The 19,877-nt window shown below is 34.8% G+C and overlaps 1 protein-coding gene across 3 annotated transcripts in view; it reads right to left on the reverse strand.

Moving 5' to 3' along the window:
* Positions 1–19,877, reverse strand: part of LOC134664597 (uncharacterized) — a 344,627-nt gene that overhangs the window by 116,430 nt on the left and 208,320 nt on the right. For 2 of the 3 annotated variants that reach the window (XM_063521327.1, XM_063521329.1), the window contains exon 3: positions 17,328–17,357. The exons of the other annotated variant lie outside the window; for it this stretch is intronic. In XM_063521327.1, coding sequence (XP_063377397.1) covers positions 17,328–17,357 — 30 coding nt within the window. The remainder of the gene's footprint in view (positions 1–17,327; positions 17,358–19,877) is intronic. 3 annotated transcript variants of the gene reach the window in all.

The following is a 19,877-nucleotide window of genomic DNA, read 5'->3' on the forward strand; positions in this document are numbered from 1 at the left end:
GTTACAATGTAAGGAGACAAATACCCTCTTACTACCTTTTCATTTTGAACGGTTGCATAGGAAATGCGTGGGTAAACATTTAGCATAATTGTGAAATTAGTACAAGTAACTTGCATGTTTGAATTTGAATAGAGTCGGAGTAAGGTGAGAGCATGTCTAAGAAAACAGCAGTTCAAAGCGTAGGCATCTGTGACATGATTAGGATTTAAATCGACTTCGAAGAGACTTTTGAACGAGAACTTGTAGTAGTTAGGCGCGTAGATGAATATTTTGTTTATTCCATAGTTTGTTGTGAAAGCATCGGGAACACCGCAGCTATTAGTGGCGAACATTTTTATTGGAAATTACTGCTCACCCACAGAGTGAAGGAAGAGGTTACTAAACACCATTAATTAAATGAATCGTGTTTATGTTTCGGTTTCCGTTGATGCACAAATTTCTTTAGTTCACGCGTTTGAGTCAATATATTAAGCCAACGTAATCTAAATCGATAATCTTATTACATTCCTAGGTGTTAAAGATGGATGATTAAAGGTTGAATTCTAATTTTGAGCGCATCAGCAACGCGAATGAAACTCTTAACTTCGTCACTCTTGCTATCAAAGGATTGAAGTGACATCTCCTGTTTCCCGCTGCTGTTACTGCATTTTAATAATGCTTTCACGACCTGCATGTAACCTTTTCACCAGTAGTACTTTTTACTTGTAGGCCTTAATTTTTTGTTAGCAAAAATGTACCTAGCTCAGCTCAATGGTGTCTCGCTAATCAAGTCAAATGTAGTGCGCCAGATGCACTTTTGTTGCCGACTGCAACATAATTTTACATTGAAGTCCGGTGCAACAACCGCATACTTCATTTAGCAACCAGTCTTCAGTGCTTGAATCAGCTAGTCTATCTAAAGGCGATCCTATTAATGTATAAGACAGACAAATATAGTTTAAAAGAAGATTGTGCATTACCTCCACCAAACCACTCTCTAGCGCAGCGTTTACTATATATAGTTCTGTCAAGAGGATAAGCCAAAAATGATTTCTCTGAAGAAAGAGACAACAGCTTGTAGCCTTTGAATACCAGGGATTGTCTCTTGAACTAGCTGAATCATTCGACTAATTAGACTTAGCAATACTATAGACCATTAACCTCATTATAATGTAAAGTGGCCACCGCCCATTAGAAAGGTCACTGCGCCACACTAATCTACGCACTGCGGGACGCAGCTTTATCGAACAGAGGGACCACTTAGTTGGATTAACGCTATTAATATACACGTATTATCGTGACCTTATAATAAATAACTGGAGGCGTATTCTGATGGAAGAAATGACACTTTTGACATTTGCCATAGAAGATAAAGGTGACAGTCCATTTCCAACGACAGCTGCAATACTGTTCATTTTACTATGGAAATTGACAATAACAGCGACGCGTTCAGTACCAATCGTGCAGCTGCGGTCAGAAATGGAATGTTACCATAATACTTACATTCGTAGAACTACACATTCAGACACGTCTTGTGATTAACATCGCATTGGCATGACTTTATTTCAGAATTCCTAAAAGACCTGGAAAAACACGGGATGTCACGGGATGGCGCGCGCACAGCTCTTGTGAGCAAGGACCCCGCTAAGGATACGGGCGAGCCTTGCTAATATGCATGTCTGTCGCCAGTTTTCCCTTAGTCGCCTTATACGACACCCACGGGACGAGATGGGGTGGTGCTATTCTTTTCTGATGCCGGCACCACACGGCACAATAGTCGAGGTTTATAGATTAAGCATAGTTAGGCTTCGATAGATTTTATATTATCTATTATTTACTAACACGACTAAATAAAAACACGTGAGTTTAAATCGTAAAATTAGCTTCATATCTATTATTTGTTCTTTTATATTGCCTATTTTTTAGTTATCAATGTTGTTTTGTTGTTCTTATAGCTATCGAAATCCGCTTAATGAAATGTAACTATATTAAACGTCGTCAACGTTTCGCTATTTGACGGTACATCACAGTCGGACAAAGACAGGGGGCGTTTATTTAGGAGTAAGTACAAAAGCATAAGCTGTGTCACCTTTATTATATGTGTTGTATATTTAGATTGCCCTGTTCCCGCCCCTCTGACGTCAATGCTGGCATTTGGGCCTTGGGCGGGCGGTGTTGCAAGCGCCCTAGCTGCGGCTAACTAATTATAATAATTTATTTTACTAACGACTTTCTGTTGTTATTTAGTATAACTGGCTAAATAGGTGCTGACGTTTATGTCATTTAAGAATTAATTTGGGCTGTCTTTATAGGTATTTTGGCGCCTAAAGTATTGCAACACAAACAAAAGATAAGGACGGATTTTAAGTATGTATGTATTTAACTAAAAACGAGCAATCAAATTACTTGTTATTTGTATTCCTACGAAATCTACATCTTACGATTTATATGAAATTACCGTATTCTACCTTTTTTTTAAAGTGTGGAAAATTTAGATCCAGATATATTCCAGATGTTTCATTTCAACTTCGTATTTGGGGCACCGTTCTCCGGTGCTTAAAACTGAACATTTAATTTTGTATGTATTTCAACTCTGTTTTCACCGCGGATGTGTTTTCATCTCGTTACTTCCAGGACGGAATTATATTCATTTTAAGTAATTGACGATTGATAGCTTGAATCATAAGTATTACGATGTCTTTACGTAAATACAAACTAAGTATACAGTTCTCTATAAAATCAAGGCATTTTGGATGACAGGATTTTTTAGTAATGTTATGTTATGACCCACCAAGTTCAATTATTAACCCTTCGAACCGGGTACTTGACTAGTTTAGTACTTTTCACATCGTTTTACGGCGTTTTTGTTTAAATATTTGAAATAATTTTAAAAGTCCACTTTATCGACAAAAATATGTAGTGTCTACTAAGAACAGCGTGTAGTTAGCATAAAGTCTAACAAAGCTTAATAGATGTGCAGATTCGCAGTTTAAGTCTTTGTTTATGAAGTGAAATGCTTTTGATCTGTTGCTATTCCTGACTAGAAAGAAACAGTTGCCAGGGTTACCTGTGCTATTCATGGGATCAAGCGGCAAAGTTGTTGCGTTTTGTTGAGAACAGAAAGTATACGGTGCTTGCTACAGTTATTGGCCCCTCCATAGTAAATAATTGGCCACTCTTAACAAGGCAATAGAAGCATGAACTCTCATGAAGAAGACAATAAGCCTGGGTAAGAGTGGCCAATTAAATACTATGGAGGGGCCAATAACTATAGCAATGACCCTATTACTTCCCTGAAACAATTAAAAAGCAGGTACGAGTTTACGTGCACTTGCACTCCATTAAAATAAACATGCAATTTACCCAGCTCACTAAATAGTCTAGTTAGACTATTGTAAGCAAAATAAATTAGAACAGACAGTTCCAGCACTAGTGATTGCTAATCGTCTAGCAGTACGGATATACAATGTTTGGTTCTAGGTAAAACATTATTGGAACGCAGTTTAACGTCTGCATAATGTCTGCGAACGCAAGTTTACGGGTTTTTGGAAACGAATGATTCGAGGTGTAATTTTGCGGTGCTAAATCTTGTTTTAGCGACTATAAAGTAAGGAGTCGTTCAATATGCGAGCGGTTACTTGATATTTAATGATTATCAATATTTTTTTAACAAAGGCCTTCCCGCTAGACTTCCGTTCTTGTCAATTAACTGCAGCATCCGTCCAGCTGCTGAGAAATGTGTTTAGGTCGTCCCGCCATTTCCTCTTGTTAGGCCTTAATAAAAACCCAATAATTAATTAAATAATTATTATTCCACGAGGGCTTAGCAAGCTTAGATTACCAGTAATATTTCACTGTAAGATGCACTTTACAAGACTTGTCCGTAACAACTTATAATCCGAACAAACTTGGAATGTATTTCTTACATGTCCCTGTGTTCTAAAAAACTGCTCATCAGAATTTCCATTTTAACTAAAAACCAATTGTAAATAGGTATTTTATAGGTAAACAAATATTATTTTATGTGAGTCAATCGCTCTCCTATGGTAAGACCGCTACCTTACCTTTTGTTTTGAACGTAAAAGTTTACTAGAAAATCGTAACCTACACTAATGAGGAAGAATTTGTCAAAACAAACTATGGAACGCAAAAACCTGCATGTTTAGAAAACAAAGCGATTTTCACGCGATTTTGAATGACAATTCCTAGATACGATAACGTAAAAAACATAAAGCAATCAACGCTTTTGCGTAATCTGTCAGTTTTACTATTGTTATCATTGTTTGTATAAATAAAATATGTTTATTTATCTACCTAACCTGTATAATATTTATCTTTATTGAGCATGGAATTTTTAGGCGCCGGAAAATTTTCAATGTCATTCGAACCCATATACCGGTAAGTATAATTTAAGCTATTAGTTCCTGAATGCTGATAATAATAAATCAGCAAGAACTCGTACTACGCAACATTTTTTATTTACGTTTTTTTCTAAAACGTTTTGATAAGTTCAAAGATACATACGGCGTTGACGTATGGGTCCATCCGTAAATAAGTTATCAACCAAAGGTTCAAATGTGCGTCACCAAGCCCCAAATCAAACCAGAATAGCATGAAAACCATTTGACGCTTGTACGCATAAGACTTTTCGGTTTAAACAAAACACTGTCTGACTTGCGACAGCTCTGGGCTAACCCTGGACTAAAATAGACGTAGTACCCACACGCCCAAATGAGAAATCAATAATGACTGTCAGTAAAGTTAGATTATACTGGGAATAGAGGCCTTTCAATTTCGTTCCTGTAGGCAATAAGGAGCTTAACTATTTTCTTAATTTAATTATTGAAGGTAGTAAATAATACCGTGGGCGTCTTCAGGGCCGCTGTAAGATAAACTTTTGTCGTAATAAAGAAAGAAATGACGATATGTAACAATTTCTGTTCAATTACATTAGTTTCTTACCTGATATTTTGAACTCTTAAAACCAAGGGCGATAAAGTCAGATGTAAAAACACGTGATGGCGTTTCGAATTTGAAAACGAAACAATGCAGGCGCGTGACATTTTAAAACAAATATGTTCGCGTCGGTATTCTTACTGTTTTCGGGCAGCCATAATCGAATCTTCGAGTTACGTGTACTATAGATTCAACGCTAAAAGCCTTCATTCACAAAATGAGACACGAGTTCAAGGTCACGCGGGCAAGGCCAGTCTTCGAGACGTCCCTGACGTGTGGCATGCGTCATATGATATTGATCCGTAGGCACCTTAGACTCATGTCGTATGAAATTATAATGAGTGACGTTAGACGCTCCGTACCTTGGTACATTTTTTATGGGACGATTTACGTAAATTTTAGATCAAGGTTTGTTATTATTAGGTATCCGATGTCATTTGTTTTGTTTTGCCTACGGCCGATCATTGCAATTCAATTACGAGATTATCAATTTAGTTTTCAATCGCATAGAATATGAAGTGGCAATAAAAATCTAAATTGGACATGCTGGTACAGTTTATACTGTTTATAGGCAACCATTGCGTAGTTATAAGTCAGCATTAACAATGAATGACTCAGAGATACAACGTAATCATTAACGATTTTTCCATTTTCCATCAGGTTATTTCACGTCACTTGTATTGTACAATCCACCACAGCCTCATAGATGACGACTATTATTGCGCACATATTTTAATACCTACATCAAGCCCTATGTTAAAGGCATTTGGATTTTATTTCTATAACAAAAAAAATACTTATTCACTGACATGACGACTGAAACGCCGCATCTAAATACGTTGCAACTACCGATGTGACATTGTTGGATGGCCCATGATTTACCAAACTAAATCTAAAAGCAATCCTATTCATCTGGCTGCATTTGAATGAAAAGGACAGTAAGATAGCTCGTCAGATGTCACTGGCTTCAGGGTAAAGGTCTGGATCGGCGCCAGAGACGGGTACACGTCATGCTATCTTTGAAAGCAGTTTAAATTCACTAGCCTTCTAATTTGAGACAGTCTGGTCTGGCGAATGTACCACGTGATGTGATACATATAAATGAACGGGTACATTTAAACATCGCGACGTGTTGCGTTTGGTTGGCAGTGTTGGTAGCGAGCCAATTGATAGTCAGACAGATTGGGGGATGGCATATCCATATATACATAACCTTAGACAGTAGTAGACCGGTACCAACACCCAATATCCTGCCCATACATAGATGTGTACCGACACCATCAAGAAATTAATCAATATCTTACAATGAATACCTGGAAATACCGCACAACACAAACACAGAGTTTTTACATGTGAAATTAGATATGAAAACATTAACAGTATAAAAGCATTTCCTAGTACTGATAAACATCACTATTGTTTTAAAATTACGCAATTATAAAACAAACAAAGCCTTTTTTTCCACTCATTTCTCTACATGATAATAAAATAGGTATCTAGATAATAAAATAGGATTGCGGAAAAAACCAGTCACATTCACATTTTTTTTCTATCTAGGCACTGATATCGTATATACGAAGGTTATCTAATCAAAATTTATGTTTAACATAAAAATATTATCAAATCCCATTCATAATTATCAAAATTGGAAATACTGTGTGGGTTTTTACATCGATGTCCACATTTTAAGATTTTTTTTTATTTGTCATCATACTTTATAAACGGGATTAGAGAAAATTTTGTTACCTATATAAAAAGATACCGGAAACTACATGTCGATTCCGTTATCCAAAATGTACAGGTTAAAGCTGGAGGCGACATGTATCGTAATCCTGAAATGGTACAATTTTTAACGAAACACTCAACTTTACCTATACAGTCTACTTCACTAACTTCCAAAATAAAAAATACTATAAGTACTAGCGTTAATTAAAACCAAAATATTACTTTGCCAATCCGCGAATAGGAATTCGCGAAGAAATCTTAATAAAGATTAATATGGATTTCCGCAAAGTGACGCCTGATTCTATTCACTATACTAGCGTTGTTTACAGTGTGGATTTATGTTATAAGAGTAATTAGTTAATACATGCCCAAATGAAGTAACTTTCATATGTTTGACCTATAAAGGTTTTTGTTTTAGTAAGTTGTTAAATATAAAAAAGTCCTACAAAGCATTCTTTAGAAATAAAGACGATAAGAAATTGCCGATGAATGATTAATGAAGGAAGGTATATAAAGAACTACGGTTTAATTTTATAAATAGTCACGCAATAACATAAAGTATCATAGCCATTGCTATTAACTCTATTGACGTCAAACTCTTTGAAGTAGAAATTAGCCATGGCTCTGAATAAGACATAAAGATCACGGCAGTTATAATAGAAATAATTTATGATTGTCACTTTAGACGGTTTTCGAGAAATACACAGTTAATTTCGGAAACTTTTGTTTGCTTCGAGAACTAAACCGCGTCTGAAACTGCGTCTGAAGATGGATGTGGTCACCTAAATCTGTGAGCTATACCATATAAATTAGTATTACAAAACGGGCCACATCGTAAGATAATTTCCATAGAATCCAGACCCATTTTATAGCTCCTGGGTGTAGTTTACGTCTACTTTATGTGTAGGTACACATTTGAGGCTTTTATGCTCAACGAAAGATGACTTCGTGTATGAAAATCTCTAGTTACATTGTGAACATTGTACAGAACATGTGACTGAACGTGGAAGGCCAATAAAATTGTATTGTAAGTCAATGAAATCGCACGTTTCTCAACCACAATCGTGGTGCAGTCCAATTTGGCATGGCGTTGATTGTGTTTAGAAATAGAAACAAACACATTTACACAATGCGCTTTATTCCCACGATGTTCGTGTTGCATTCAAGTCAAGAAACGCGTCCAGCTATTTACCTATTACGCCGGAGCCTAGGCGCATGACCGATTATTCCGATTAACAATAACAGCACGAGGCTGTAACGGAGGTTGGGAATAAATTTGAAAATAGGCAAACGTGCTACGTTGAGTATGTAAATGAAAATAATATGAAGATGCAACAAGTCAAGTGAAACTTTAAGTAAGTAAATTAAAAACGCTTTCAATTACTTGTAACATTTTGGTGCCGTGACCAGGATGATAGACACGCTTCATTATAAATACGTATAACTGAAAGAAATTAAAGGGATAAGTTCGCCTTTGTACTAATGAAGAGTGTATTTTACTGTTTTGGTTTAATTTTTGTACAATAAATTGTTTTACTTTTACTTTTCCGGTACAGCCCGCGGAGGTCTTTTAGATTAAAATATTTTAATATTTAGATATATTTAAGTTAGGTACTTTTGTATGATTATTTATGTACCTTTAACCTTTTGTATAATAAATAAATATATATTTTTTTACTAAGTACTGCTACTACTATATGTCATGTTCCTCATTACCTAAGCGTAAACATGTCTGCGAAACCGCTACTTGAACTAACATAAGAAGATTTCAATCTCATTCTTATTCCGTTGGATAACAGTACAAACAAAGGCATAAAGAATTTTTTTGTTCTAAAACTCACCTTTGCACAAAAACCTGCGCAGACGCAATAGAATAGTAGTGAACTATAAATAAAACCATTCATCCTCTTCCTGGTCATATGACATTGAGTGATGAGCAAATGTGTCGTGAATAAACAATGACAGTGGATAAAACCTTGGTGTCCCGAGCTAGGCAACCTTTCATGGAGTTTTATCGTATCTTATCGCTTGAAGGTATGTCCTATGATTGAAGGCTGATGTTATCTATTATATTCTTTTTATAAAAAGACTTCCGACTAGTAGACATTTTTCTACAAGAATCTACTGAGACCTACCTACCATTGTAGTATCTACTTAGGTATATCTATATTAAGTCATTCAAACAGAATTCTGTTATGTATGTAAGTAACTGCATAAATAGGTTTCTTTGTCATTGAGCTAATATTTAAATAACGGTATTTTTATGATAGTTTTATTCTCTAATCACGTACTTGCAAACAGAATAAATATCCACTAGGTAAGAAATGTCCACTACGATCGGTTAGTTGTAATGCAAACAAATCTAACATCGCTTTGAATAGAAGGATTGGAATACAAAGAATGACGAGGCCTGAGTCTACAATATTGACAATTAAAGACGACATTCAACGAATCATAAGAATTTAACTGTGATTATACATAAGAAGTAAGGCCAGCAGTAAGTAAACCGGGTGATGGTATTGAAAATCGAAGGTAACATATGCTGTGCCTTGAACTGATTACAATAGCAGCGCCATCGATTCTAAACTGCATGGTAAAATAGGCCTTAGAGCTATATGAACAGATATTATAGTTAGAAAGCCGCGTAGGCGGATTATTATTTTTTTTTTATCTAAAATACTTCTTGGTATTGATTGAAGTACCTATGAAAATCTGAAATTTCAAATGTTACGTAATTTAAGAATCGAATAAACTACAGAAGGTTCTAATCTCGTAACATTTTTTTTATTCAGGTCAAATTGAAATTCAAATTTGCCATCATCTGAGCTATTCTACTAGAATGATCTTCACTAAATACAAGGACCTGCGTGCTCGATCTTGTTATTTTCCATGAATTATGTGGGAGCTAAAACTAACTGCTATATTCAGGTCACTGGGCCACCACGTCACAGCAAGGACAGATATATTACAGAAACTTTACCTTCGTTTCGCTACTGTTGAATGATCGTTATCATCATTCACGATCACGAGCCCTACGATTGGTTACGGTGATATGAATCTTATGTAAAAAACGGTAAACTATGACGAGGACAGTAAGACACAACATAAATATTGTCTCTGAAGAAACATTGGTGGCCATTTTTAATTTACAGAGCAGCTGTAACATTGATTCCTTTAGGCTGATACTAATACCTTTTAATTTTCAGATTTTCAAAGGAGTACACTTTATTTCAAAGTTTCCTTTTATTATTGGTCTCGCTCGTTTAAAGCAGTATACTATAGTATACTATAGTATAGTAAATATACTAGTATAGGTAGTTAGGTACCTAAGATATAATTATACCGATGGTTTAATGAATAAAAAATGTCGTTTTTGTACATATTTTACACTTAGTTATTTGGAATGTTCAAATAAATCTGCCTTCAGATAAAAGGATCAGAAAAAAATTGTCTTACCTATTACTATTTGCATAATTTCAGCGAAGCAATCAACTAATTATAATTAAGTAATTACTTAATTAGTCATCAATTCTTATGCCGTCTGACGGGTGATTAAGGTCAAGTTCCAACCAGGGGGTATTAATCCGTCTGACATTCATCTTTTTGACATTCACGCTCGTCTTACAAAAGGGTCGCAGAGCAATGTTACTTCGAAAAGCTGAACAAACAAACAATTAATTTATATTCCATAAAACGGTGCTGTCATTTATTTTTCTCTTGGACAATTTAGCAAATTGTCATTGAGCGGTCGCGATTAGCTCTGATAAATTAAATTGTTTACATGGAACTCCTTAGATGGATTACAATTAGGTTCTTACTGTAGCCACATTTAGCAATGAGTAGTGAGGAGAAATAGTTAAGTCAATTGTAGAATGTTCTCGCAGTTCAAATTGTAGCACTAGATGAATGGTGACACATTGCAGGGGGCACTCAATTGAAGGAAACTATGAGTGATTGTTTCGTCAAGTGTAGATGTCCAGTAAAAATAGTAAGCATCCTTTTGAAATACATGAAAAGACACATGGATTGTCTCTCGGACGTGGAAAGATGGCCGTCATTGTATCCATTAGGACTTAGGTATATGTTATATGAACATGCATTAATTATATGCGATGACGCTTGTCAAACCTAAACAATGCACCGAAACTAAGTCGTTTGTTTTTCAAATTATTCCAGCAGTCTAGCGGAAAGCTACTGGAAAAGATACGTATTACAATTTTATATGAGGCGGCAACCATTTAAGCCATAGTAATATGTTGTGAAATTGGGAAACCCAAAAGTTTCGCAATGTTTATTTATATGTGTAAATAGTAACGAGTAAAGATAATGGCGTGTGCTGTTTACTTATATTATTGTAATTGTACCACATTAAGAAAGATAAATCAACCAAAAGAATATCTTTGTGTGAATAATGAGTACGATTAAGAACAAAAGAGTACAACACTCAGTATTTTTTAAAGATTGCTTGAAGCTTGAAAAATAAGTAGGTGTTTTAATATATTATAACTGATCTCAAAAGGTACCTGAACAATTATAGATAGATTTATTATTTGTGACTATATAGAAACCGCACATAGCCTGAATGACGTCTGACCTGGTCAAAAGTGGTTTCAACCGCCTATGTAACTCGATATTGGAAGCAAATTAACCTGTTTTATGGAGCCGTACGTCAATATTGAAAACCACTACGTAACGTAACCTATCACATTATTTTAATAAATCAATCTGTTGTGTACGTACATGAATTATTGATTTTAAATGTGACAAATCTAAGACAAAAATATGCCATCAAACCCGAGATAGCCGAACGTGGGATTGCAATACCAAAGATACCTATATGTATTCTCTTTGTCGATACCTAACTGAATTATCGAACGTCAGTTTATGACAACTATATGTACATATGATCCTCATAATGTAAGGGAATGTTCAAGTAGGTACGCCGCTGTCAATTTGAGAAGAGGTTTTTGTTTTATAAATATTTGCTAATACCCAACCAGACTGAGATTGAATTGAAATCAACTGAAACGTTGCCGCTGAATACTGCTCATGGCCAAAGTCCGTACTCTTTTTCCGTCTTGCGAAAATAATCAAACCGATTTTAATTGTTCAGCTTAATAGTCTCTGGAGAACGTCGGTCAGTCGCCGCAAAAATAGACGAGACTGCGCAGTTGTTCCAAGAACTGATTTTTAATTATTGTTAAAACAGCTCCTTTGTTACGGGGAAGTTTAATTCATGTTATCTTTGAGCACCCATGGTGGTTGTATTTCCGAGTAAGGATATAGAGAAGAGTCACTGTAATTTAATTATTATATGCCTACATTACTTTCTTGTATTAATAAATGCTCTTTAATTTAAGGATGTATATTATTATAGTTACTCGTTGAGAAAAAGAGACGAACGGCGACCACAGGCCATACGTTATGACAGCTAGTTTTTAGAAGCTATTTGATTTCTATGTTACATTGCTTCTCTGCATCATTATGATGCATATAAATACAAATTTTGATTAGAATATGTATTAGGTAAGACCAAGTAAGTGAGCTTCTTAAAATGGGAGTTGGGATAGATTTACCACGTACTCGATATTTTATGACTTGTTCATCAAAGACGCTGTAGAATAAGTATGACTATAAGTAGTATAAAAGTGAGGGTTAAATATCGAGTTATGAAAGTGAGACCTAAACCTTAATAGGCACAACGCGTGTAACAAACACAGACATAGGCAGACACGAAACGGTCAAACAGACCAAGAGGCTAATTGACCTCAACTCCAGTTAATAACAGCACCCTACACTTGCAGCTAAGCGTGAGTCGCCACGTGACTTGATGTCACTGAGCTTGTTTATATGTTATAGGTTTGTCAAAGGACTGTCTCATTTCAAACATATACAGAGAGAACCATATTATCTTTTAATAATTAACTTATTAATAATTTGTCGTTATGTACCGCGATAAATTATGTCCATTTCGTTCGTCTGGGCAAACGATGTTAAACTAAATTATGCACATAAATGCATGTGAAGAAAAGCTATTTGCCGAGAGTAATGAATGTGGGTAATCTACGAGCGATGGCTGTACAATGTGGTCGTGCTCTAAGACCATTTAAATAAATGGAAAGACGTCATTCAGGAAACAGTGTAAATGTGGTTTAGAAATCATTAGGGATTCAATGGCGGAAAAAGAGTCCAGTGTCACGAAGTTCATTTGCTTAAATCTTTCTCATCCCATCGCCATCGGGTAATGAGGAGCGAAAAAATCTCTACCGCGTCAGCATGGAATATTAATTTGCACGTACCCAGTTCAATTTGTCTTTCTTATTCTATTTTTTTTATTTTTAACTGTAAACCACGAATTTGAGACGATAACTTTGAACTTGTGAGATATATATTTGCTCTGCCGATTTCTCTAGTATGATAACTTGCCTAAGAACTCTCAAAATCAGTAAGCCGATTTTGAATTCGAACTTTACACTTATTCTAAGATACCTAAATATCATGCGTCTCCGATGTATTGCTTTCTTTGTACAAGACACTTGTGTCGGCTGTCTTATAAGGGCGTCTTGGATCATTGCCACCTCAAATATCACGGACTCGGTCTCAACTCTCATGAACTCGGAAATAAAACAAACCCAATTGTTTAAAGACATCATAAAGACGTTCTTACGTAGTAAGTGTTATTGGCGAAGGTAATTTTGGTCGGATGCCAATATTTGGGATAAAGGAATTGCGAATCTTTAATGTGAAAGGATATTGATTTGATGATTGCTAATTTATAGGAGTTTTATTTACATATTATATTTTAATGCGTTACTTTAACGATTCCATATGTTATTTAAGAACAGTCAGAGGGAAAACCGTATTAATATCCTTATCAATTGGTTTTTACTTTAAAACATGTGCACTGTGCGGTTACTTGTTTACCGATAACTGTATTTACTGCAACGTTAAGTAATCTTAATTGATTTACAAATTACTTACCCAGTTCATCTTTGCTGTAAATGTTATTATGTCCATGTTTGAAAGTAATGATATATTTACTATTTTCATACTTTTTGTGGATTTAGCTATAAATGAACATACAGAACATCGCGGATCTTTCGATGTTAACGAGATAATGCCCCGTAAACATAACATGTTTGTTTTGTTAGGATTGTTTACGTTAATATATAAATACCAACTGCGCAGACAATATGCTAGTTAATTTATGCGATCTGATCACGTGAATTGCAAAGTTACTTACCTACGTAAATAATTAGTTTTACTGACACATCAACTGCAAGTTTTCGTTTGACGTATTCCACCATCGTAAATCTATCCCACTTTAGTCCAGTACTACAACTATGGTCAATGCGTTCATTAGTAATTATAAATAAGTATCAAAACCAAACTTCTTTTCCTAGTTGTCTGAGTTCCGAAAATAATAATATCATTGCATTTTAACAATATTCAAATAATAATCAGTACCTATAATTACTCGTGTACGAAAATATTCGAGTTACTTTTGTACCGTAGTTAGAGGAGGTTTTAAGTTTTTGAGTACGCTATGGGATGTCTTCGTCTAACAGTTTCTCGCGATCTAGGTTAGATTGCAGCATTTAGTAACTTGTTGGGGGCATTTAAAATTACTTTAACCGTTTCAAATGGCGTAAGAGTAGTTCAGTCTTACCTATCATTAATTTTTTTAACTGTTCTTTGATCTTCGCATAGCTTTGTAGGTAACTGTTTTGCTTTTTTTTTTCAAAGCTAGTTCTGCCCGTTCTGGGCTAACCGCAGATCTTATGCGTATGGTCCAAGACAGAATGACATCAATTGCTCTCATGAGCCTCAATTGAATCGCATGCGTCGCAATAGGGTCACATCTATTCTGTACTCTCAATATTTTCCATAAACTAACGTACATTGGTGGTACTTCGACTTCGTACATTGGTAATTTGGGCTAAGGCCAGATGAAGCAAGCGCGCTGATGGATATTGCTTTTCTATTCTAGAAGGACAAGAGGAGGTTAGAGGCACCTTCCGTATTGAAAAAAGTGTACCTTTTTGAAACTGCCTTTAACTCTTAGTACGTTTCGTAGTTCTCAAGTGGATTAAATCAATAGGCATAAAAACAAAGTATGTTTCACGAATACGGTCTCATCATCACCTTACATGTTTATGTTGTAAAGAATGATATTTAGGGTGCCAACCTTTATTCTAACCCTTCCATCCATCTGTCCGTCTATCTGCCGATATTAAGAAGCCTTATGTCGTAGGTACTGTTTGGGTTTTTACCTTCAAACTGTGCATTAAACACGTTTTTGCTTTTCAATAAAAACAAAATTTAACTCTTTCTTATGGCGAGCGTCTGGAAATGGCGATTGAATGTCGTAAAACGAGCGATGTATGAGGACAATAAAATAACCGAATAGCGTACTAAGAATGTAAATAAAACTCATGGAAGTTAAAATAAAATGCACCCAATTAGGATCGTTTTCCTGTTTCTTTTGGTGTTTGTTTAATTATTATAAACGGCCAAATAATACGATTAAGTATTTTAACAAAAATTGGTTACAAACGTATGCCTAAGACCCGAGACCTATGTTTACACAATTAATTCCTGGGGTAAAGACTCCATCGTGATTCAACACGACTACACAGTCAGCAAGCATGATGGGCACCTTTGCGCCGGGAGCAGCTCTGGGCGGACTTTAGCTCATATTTATTTTTAAAATTAGTTGTCTGCAAATGAAATGAAATGTTTGACTGCATACGTTTGTTAGACTGCCAAATAGTTAAGAAAAAACACAACCGTGAAAATAACCGCCCGATGGACTCGGTGTCTTTCTATTTTTAGAGTGCTGTTTCGGAACGGGCATTAGTCACAGATATTCGACGTTTTGTTTTGTTTACATAAAACATTGGCGCCGAACTATAGCTAACACAATGTAGGTACCAGCCAACAACATACTTACCCAATACATAATTGCTTTGTTATCAATAAAATATCTCTAAAGAATAAGGAGAAAATGATCTCGATGGTCAAACAAGGAAGACATCGTAGAGTTATGTTATATAATAACTTTAACTACCTATACATGGAAAAAGCAAAATTTATACTAATAGTTTTAGGCAGATTTATCGTAAGTTGTAAATAGCATAAATAACAACAAAATTCACATACAATCTCATAGTACCTACCTAGTCGTAACAGTGACACAGATTTTACTTTCAAAAATATACTTGGCATTAAACTGATTGTCAACTTACTAGTTTATTTTTTGAAAAATATTGGTCGCTTCTATATACCTATTTTACCTATATAAAATCATATACAATAATTAGGTACACCTCTGTTGCTATAGCACACACCGACACGATCCACGATACTTGCCGCCAATAGTTTGTATATTTTTAGTCCAATTCGCACAGTAATAGGTATTCTTGGGTCTGAGACGGCCTCGTCTAGACAATTAACTAATATTAAACAATTTCGTTCACCAATTCCGCATGCCTAAACATATGTATATACATTTCATTCATTACTTATAACCTAGCTGTTGATCGTATTTTAGTACTTTTTATTTTGGGTACCTACCTATGATAGGTATAGCTGTATTTAGCTCCTAAGATGGGGTTCCTAATAGCTATATATGTATTAAGAATGACTCATCACGTTAGACCGGGCCGTGTCCGGGCCGGAGCTTCCGAGGTTTACTTTTCTATGACGACAGGTGATCACGTGATGCTTTCCATAGAAAACGATGCGCCGAAAGCTCCGGCCCGGATACGGCCCGGTCTAACGTGAGTCATCCTACTCATCCTTTAAGTATACCTACGCCGATGTGTGTCCTTACATCTAGATGCTGTTTCCAGCTTTCGAATTATATATATTTTTAGATAACTTTATTATAGACACATTTCTGCCTAATTTTAGCGATCTGCAACAATTTCAAGATCACTATAAAATAAGACCTTCGACCGATTATGAATCGCGCTATTGCTATTTCCCACACACGTTGAAAACGATTGCTATTACACAACATTACGTGACCTATTGCTATTTATAGACGGTCCAATTTACGGAGAACAATAGTCTATGTTTAGATCCAACTCGAAGTGGAATTGTCATATCCAAGGTGAAATATATATTGGTTATTATGGAATCGTCCCGATCCCGACTTGATTGAGTAACATTTGCAAGCAAAAAGACGTCGTAGACGATGGGATTTGCTTCTATATTCACAAATAAGCTTTCTTTATTATCTTGTACAATTACCTAGGTACTCATACAAATAAGAACTCAGTGCTTAAGTTATAGGACATTTTTTCAAGTTATTTAAATGTTAGTGTTATATATATCAATCGTATCATCCATTTTAAATCCTTCTAACAAATGGATCATTTTGACAATTTTAATCAATAACTATTTAAGTTCCTATTTATGATTTAAGGACGACTCGTGCTAGAACAGTCCGGGTCCGGGCAGAGACATCAAACACTTCGTTTTCTTGACGGGTGATTGGTTTAATCTAGTGATACTTTCTATAGAAAACGAAGTGTCGACGTCCCTAATTCGAATACAATTTTGCTATTCTTACTGACTAAAAATAAAAACATACTATGAGGATATATACGTCTGGACGTATGATATATATGTAAATAAATATTTTATAAACGAGTACTTACCAACATGCAATAGGCCGGTGAGATCTGATTCTGAAATAGAAAAAAGCATAAGTGAGTAAATGATCTATGGAATGCGTGCATAAACAAAACACAAATTGTATCGTAAACTTAACAATAACGAAATTAAGTATGATTGGTTATTTATATGGAATTTATAATAGGGTGGGCCGATTTTGTATGGAAGAAAATAAATATTCAAAACTCATATAGTAATAGGTATCAAAAGTTGCGTAATAATGCGTAGATTACAGTTCTAGCAAAAATTATCAAAATAGGTATTATTTTTAGCCCTCTACCAGCCGACGAAGAAAAAAAAAATAGGGCAAAATTAAAAAAAAATTAAAAATATTGGATGGCTCTTATTTATTAAAATTATTATAATATAACATAAATAGACCATTAACTAACCTAATTCAGTAGTATTTAGCTCTTAATTTTCACTAAAATCATATAATATAACACCCCAACAGTTCATATAAAATACAATTATCACTTTATCGCATGAAATACGAGAAGGGTCGTTAATATATACAATAAATTTTTAGTTTATATTGAATATGAAAGTAGAACTGCTTAAATATGATAAAAACAGTTTTTGGCATTTTTATTATGCATTTTTACAATTATTCCTATTTTTGTTAACTTAGGCAAAAGTTGCGTTTTATGCCAATTCAGGCATATTACGATGTGCTTTTTCTCATTGGTTTGCTATAAACAGTATATATTTTTATGATCTATTTTATTTTATTGTTCACTAATGGGCCTAGAATAGGATTCAAATACAAATTTGGGCGTCTGCCATATATTAAAAAGTTTTTTTCCGAAAAACGCAATTATCGAGTACTTTTTCGACTTCAGAAAAAAATGTTTAGGAGTGTAATTGACGAACGTTAAAATCATGTCGGATGCTTAAGGCATTGCTTTCTTCAAACAAAAAATAACAATGAAAAAAAATGTAATGAAATTTTATTTAAAAAAATATATTTAATTTTTACACTTAATCGTTGGTAGAGGGCTCAAAGTAAATAGCTAGATTTTTTAAATTATTTTTCTCGTTATCTACATAAAATTACGCATCTTTTAGGTGGTATTACATTGCTTATTTCCAATATTTACTCAAACGGCCCACCCTAATTTATAAGCCTTTAATTAAATGAATAACTAATGGATACACGATGATAATTGATAACTCTTCTTTAAATGGTTATGATTAAATACTATTATGTTAATAGAATATTAAAAAAAAAACAACAGTAAATCGTCCGAAGACAAAGAGTTAGCTTGACAAAATAATAAAAAAAAATATTTAAAAAAAAATTAGATGCAAAATGTCACACTTTATTGAAATCATATTGCGAAAACCCCAACTATCCTTATCCTAGTTTATCAGAAGCGAGACTTGATAATTGATAACAGTGGTGCCGTTTCTATAATTAGCACAGTAGATTAACTGCCATTGACCTACTGATAAGAACATTACCTACTGCTATTTACGAACTGTGGTATCCCCCTTTTAGAAGTACGAAATGTTGGTACATTAGTAGAATGTCCATGACGTTAAAAATATATTCTATATTTTCTTTAGAAAACATGTCACCGAGTCAAAAATATAAACATGAATGTTTATCAAGAATGTTAACAGCCTATTTTGTATACTAACACTGGTTCATTTCTCACTGCGATAAGCTGGTCGTAAATATTTGTCGAGAAAAGGTCGTCACTGACGCACGATCCTATCAAAATCGTACCATTGATAGCACAACAATGCATTGATTACAAGAGATGACCCAAATTTGGCAATAATAAATTAGTTATGTGACGCCAATTAAATGAGGATAGAAAAGTGGATAACTGTTAACGTTTACGTAGTTACATACTTGATAGTTTAGGTAGGGGAGACCGAGGTGAGTTGTGACAGAGGAGAGTTGTGACATCGTCGATTTTTTGGAATGTATTAACTAGAAACTAGGTCGCAATAGTTACGAGCTAACAAACGCATACTGTTGCGACCTAGTTTCTAGTTAATACATTCCAAAAAATCGACCATGTCACAACTCTCCTCTGTCACAACTCACCTCGGTCTCCCCTAAATTTTATCATAAAATACAACTTTACTAATAGGTAGCGATTTTGATAGCACATCAGACTGTGCATTCTTTGTAAGTATTATTTTATTATAATATTAGGGATAAATAGATAATAAGTGGCTGTCGCATGCAAATTACGTTAAATTCAAAATATTGAAATTATTACAGTAATTTCAAACCGTCAGTCATTGGTGAGAGAAGAGCAAAGCGTTAACGGCTTTTATCGCTGTGGATAAAAAAGCGATTAACGACATTTAACAACGACCATCACACTCTCACAACAGTAACTTACAATAATAAAATCACATAGGATACAGTATTGATGTTATCTGATCATCGTGGTAGAGGGCGGCAATGTTGGTTTTGTATCCGACGAAGCAGGAAGTCCGTTGAAACTTCATATGGCTTATTGGAAGACATGTTCACTAACAATGTTAGGATTGAGAAGCTTATTTTATTGTTA

Source organism: Cydia fagiglandana, chromosome 5, assembly GCF_963556715.1.
Source record: "Cydia fagiglandana chromosome 5, ilCydFagi1.1, whole genome shotgun sequence".
Classification (NCBI taxonomy): domain Eukaryota; kingdom Metazoa; phylum Arthropoda; class Insecta; order Lepidoptera; family Tortricidae; genus Cydia; species Cydia fagiglandana.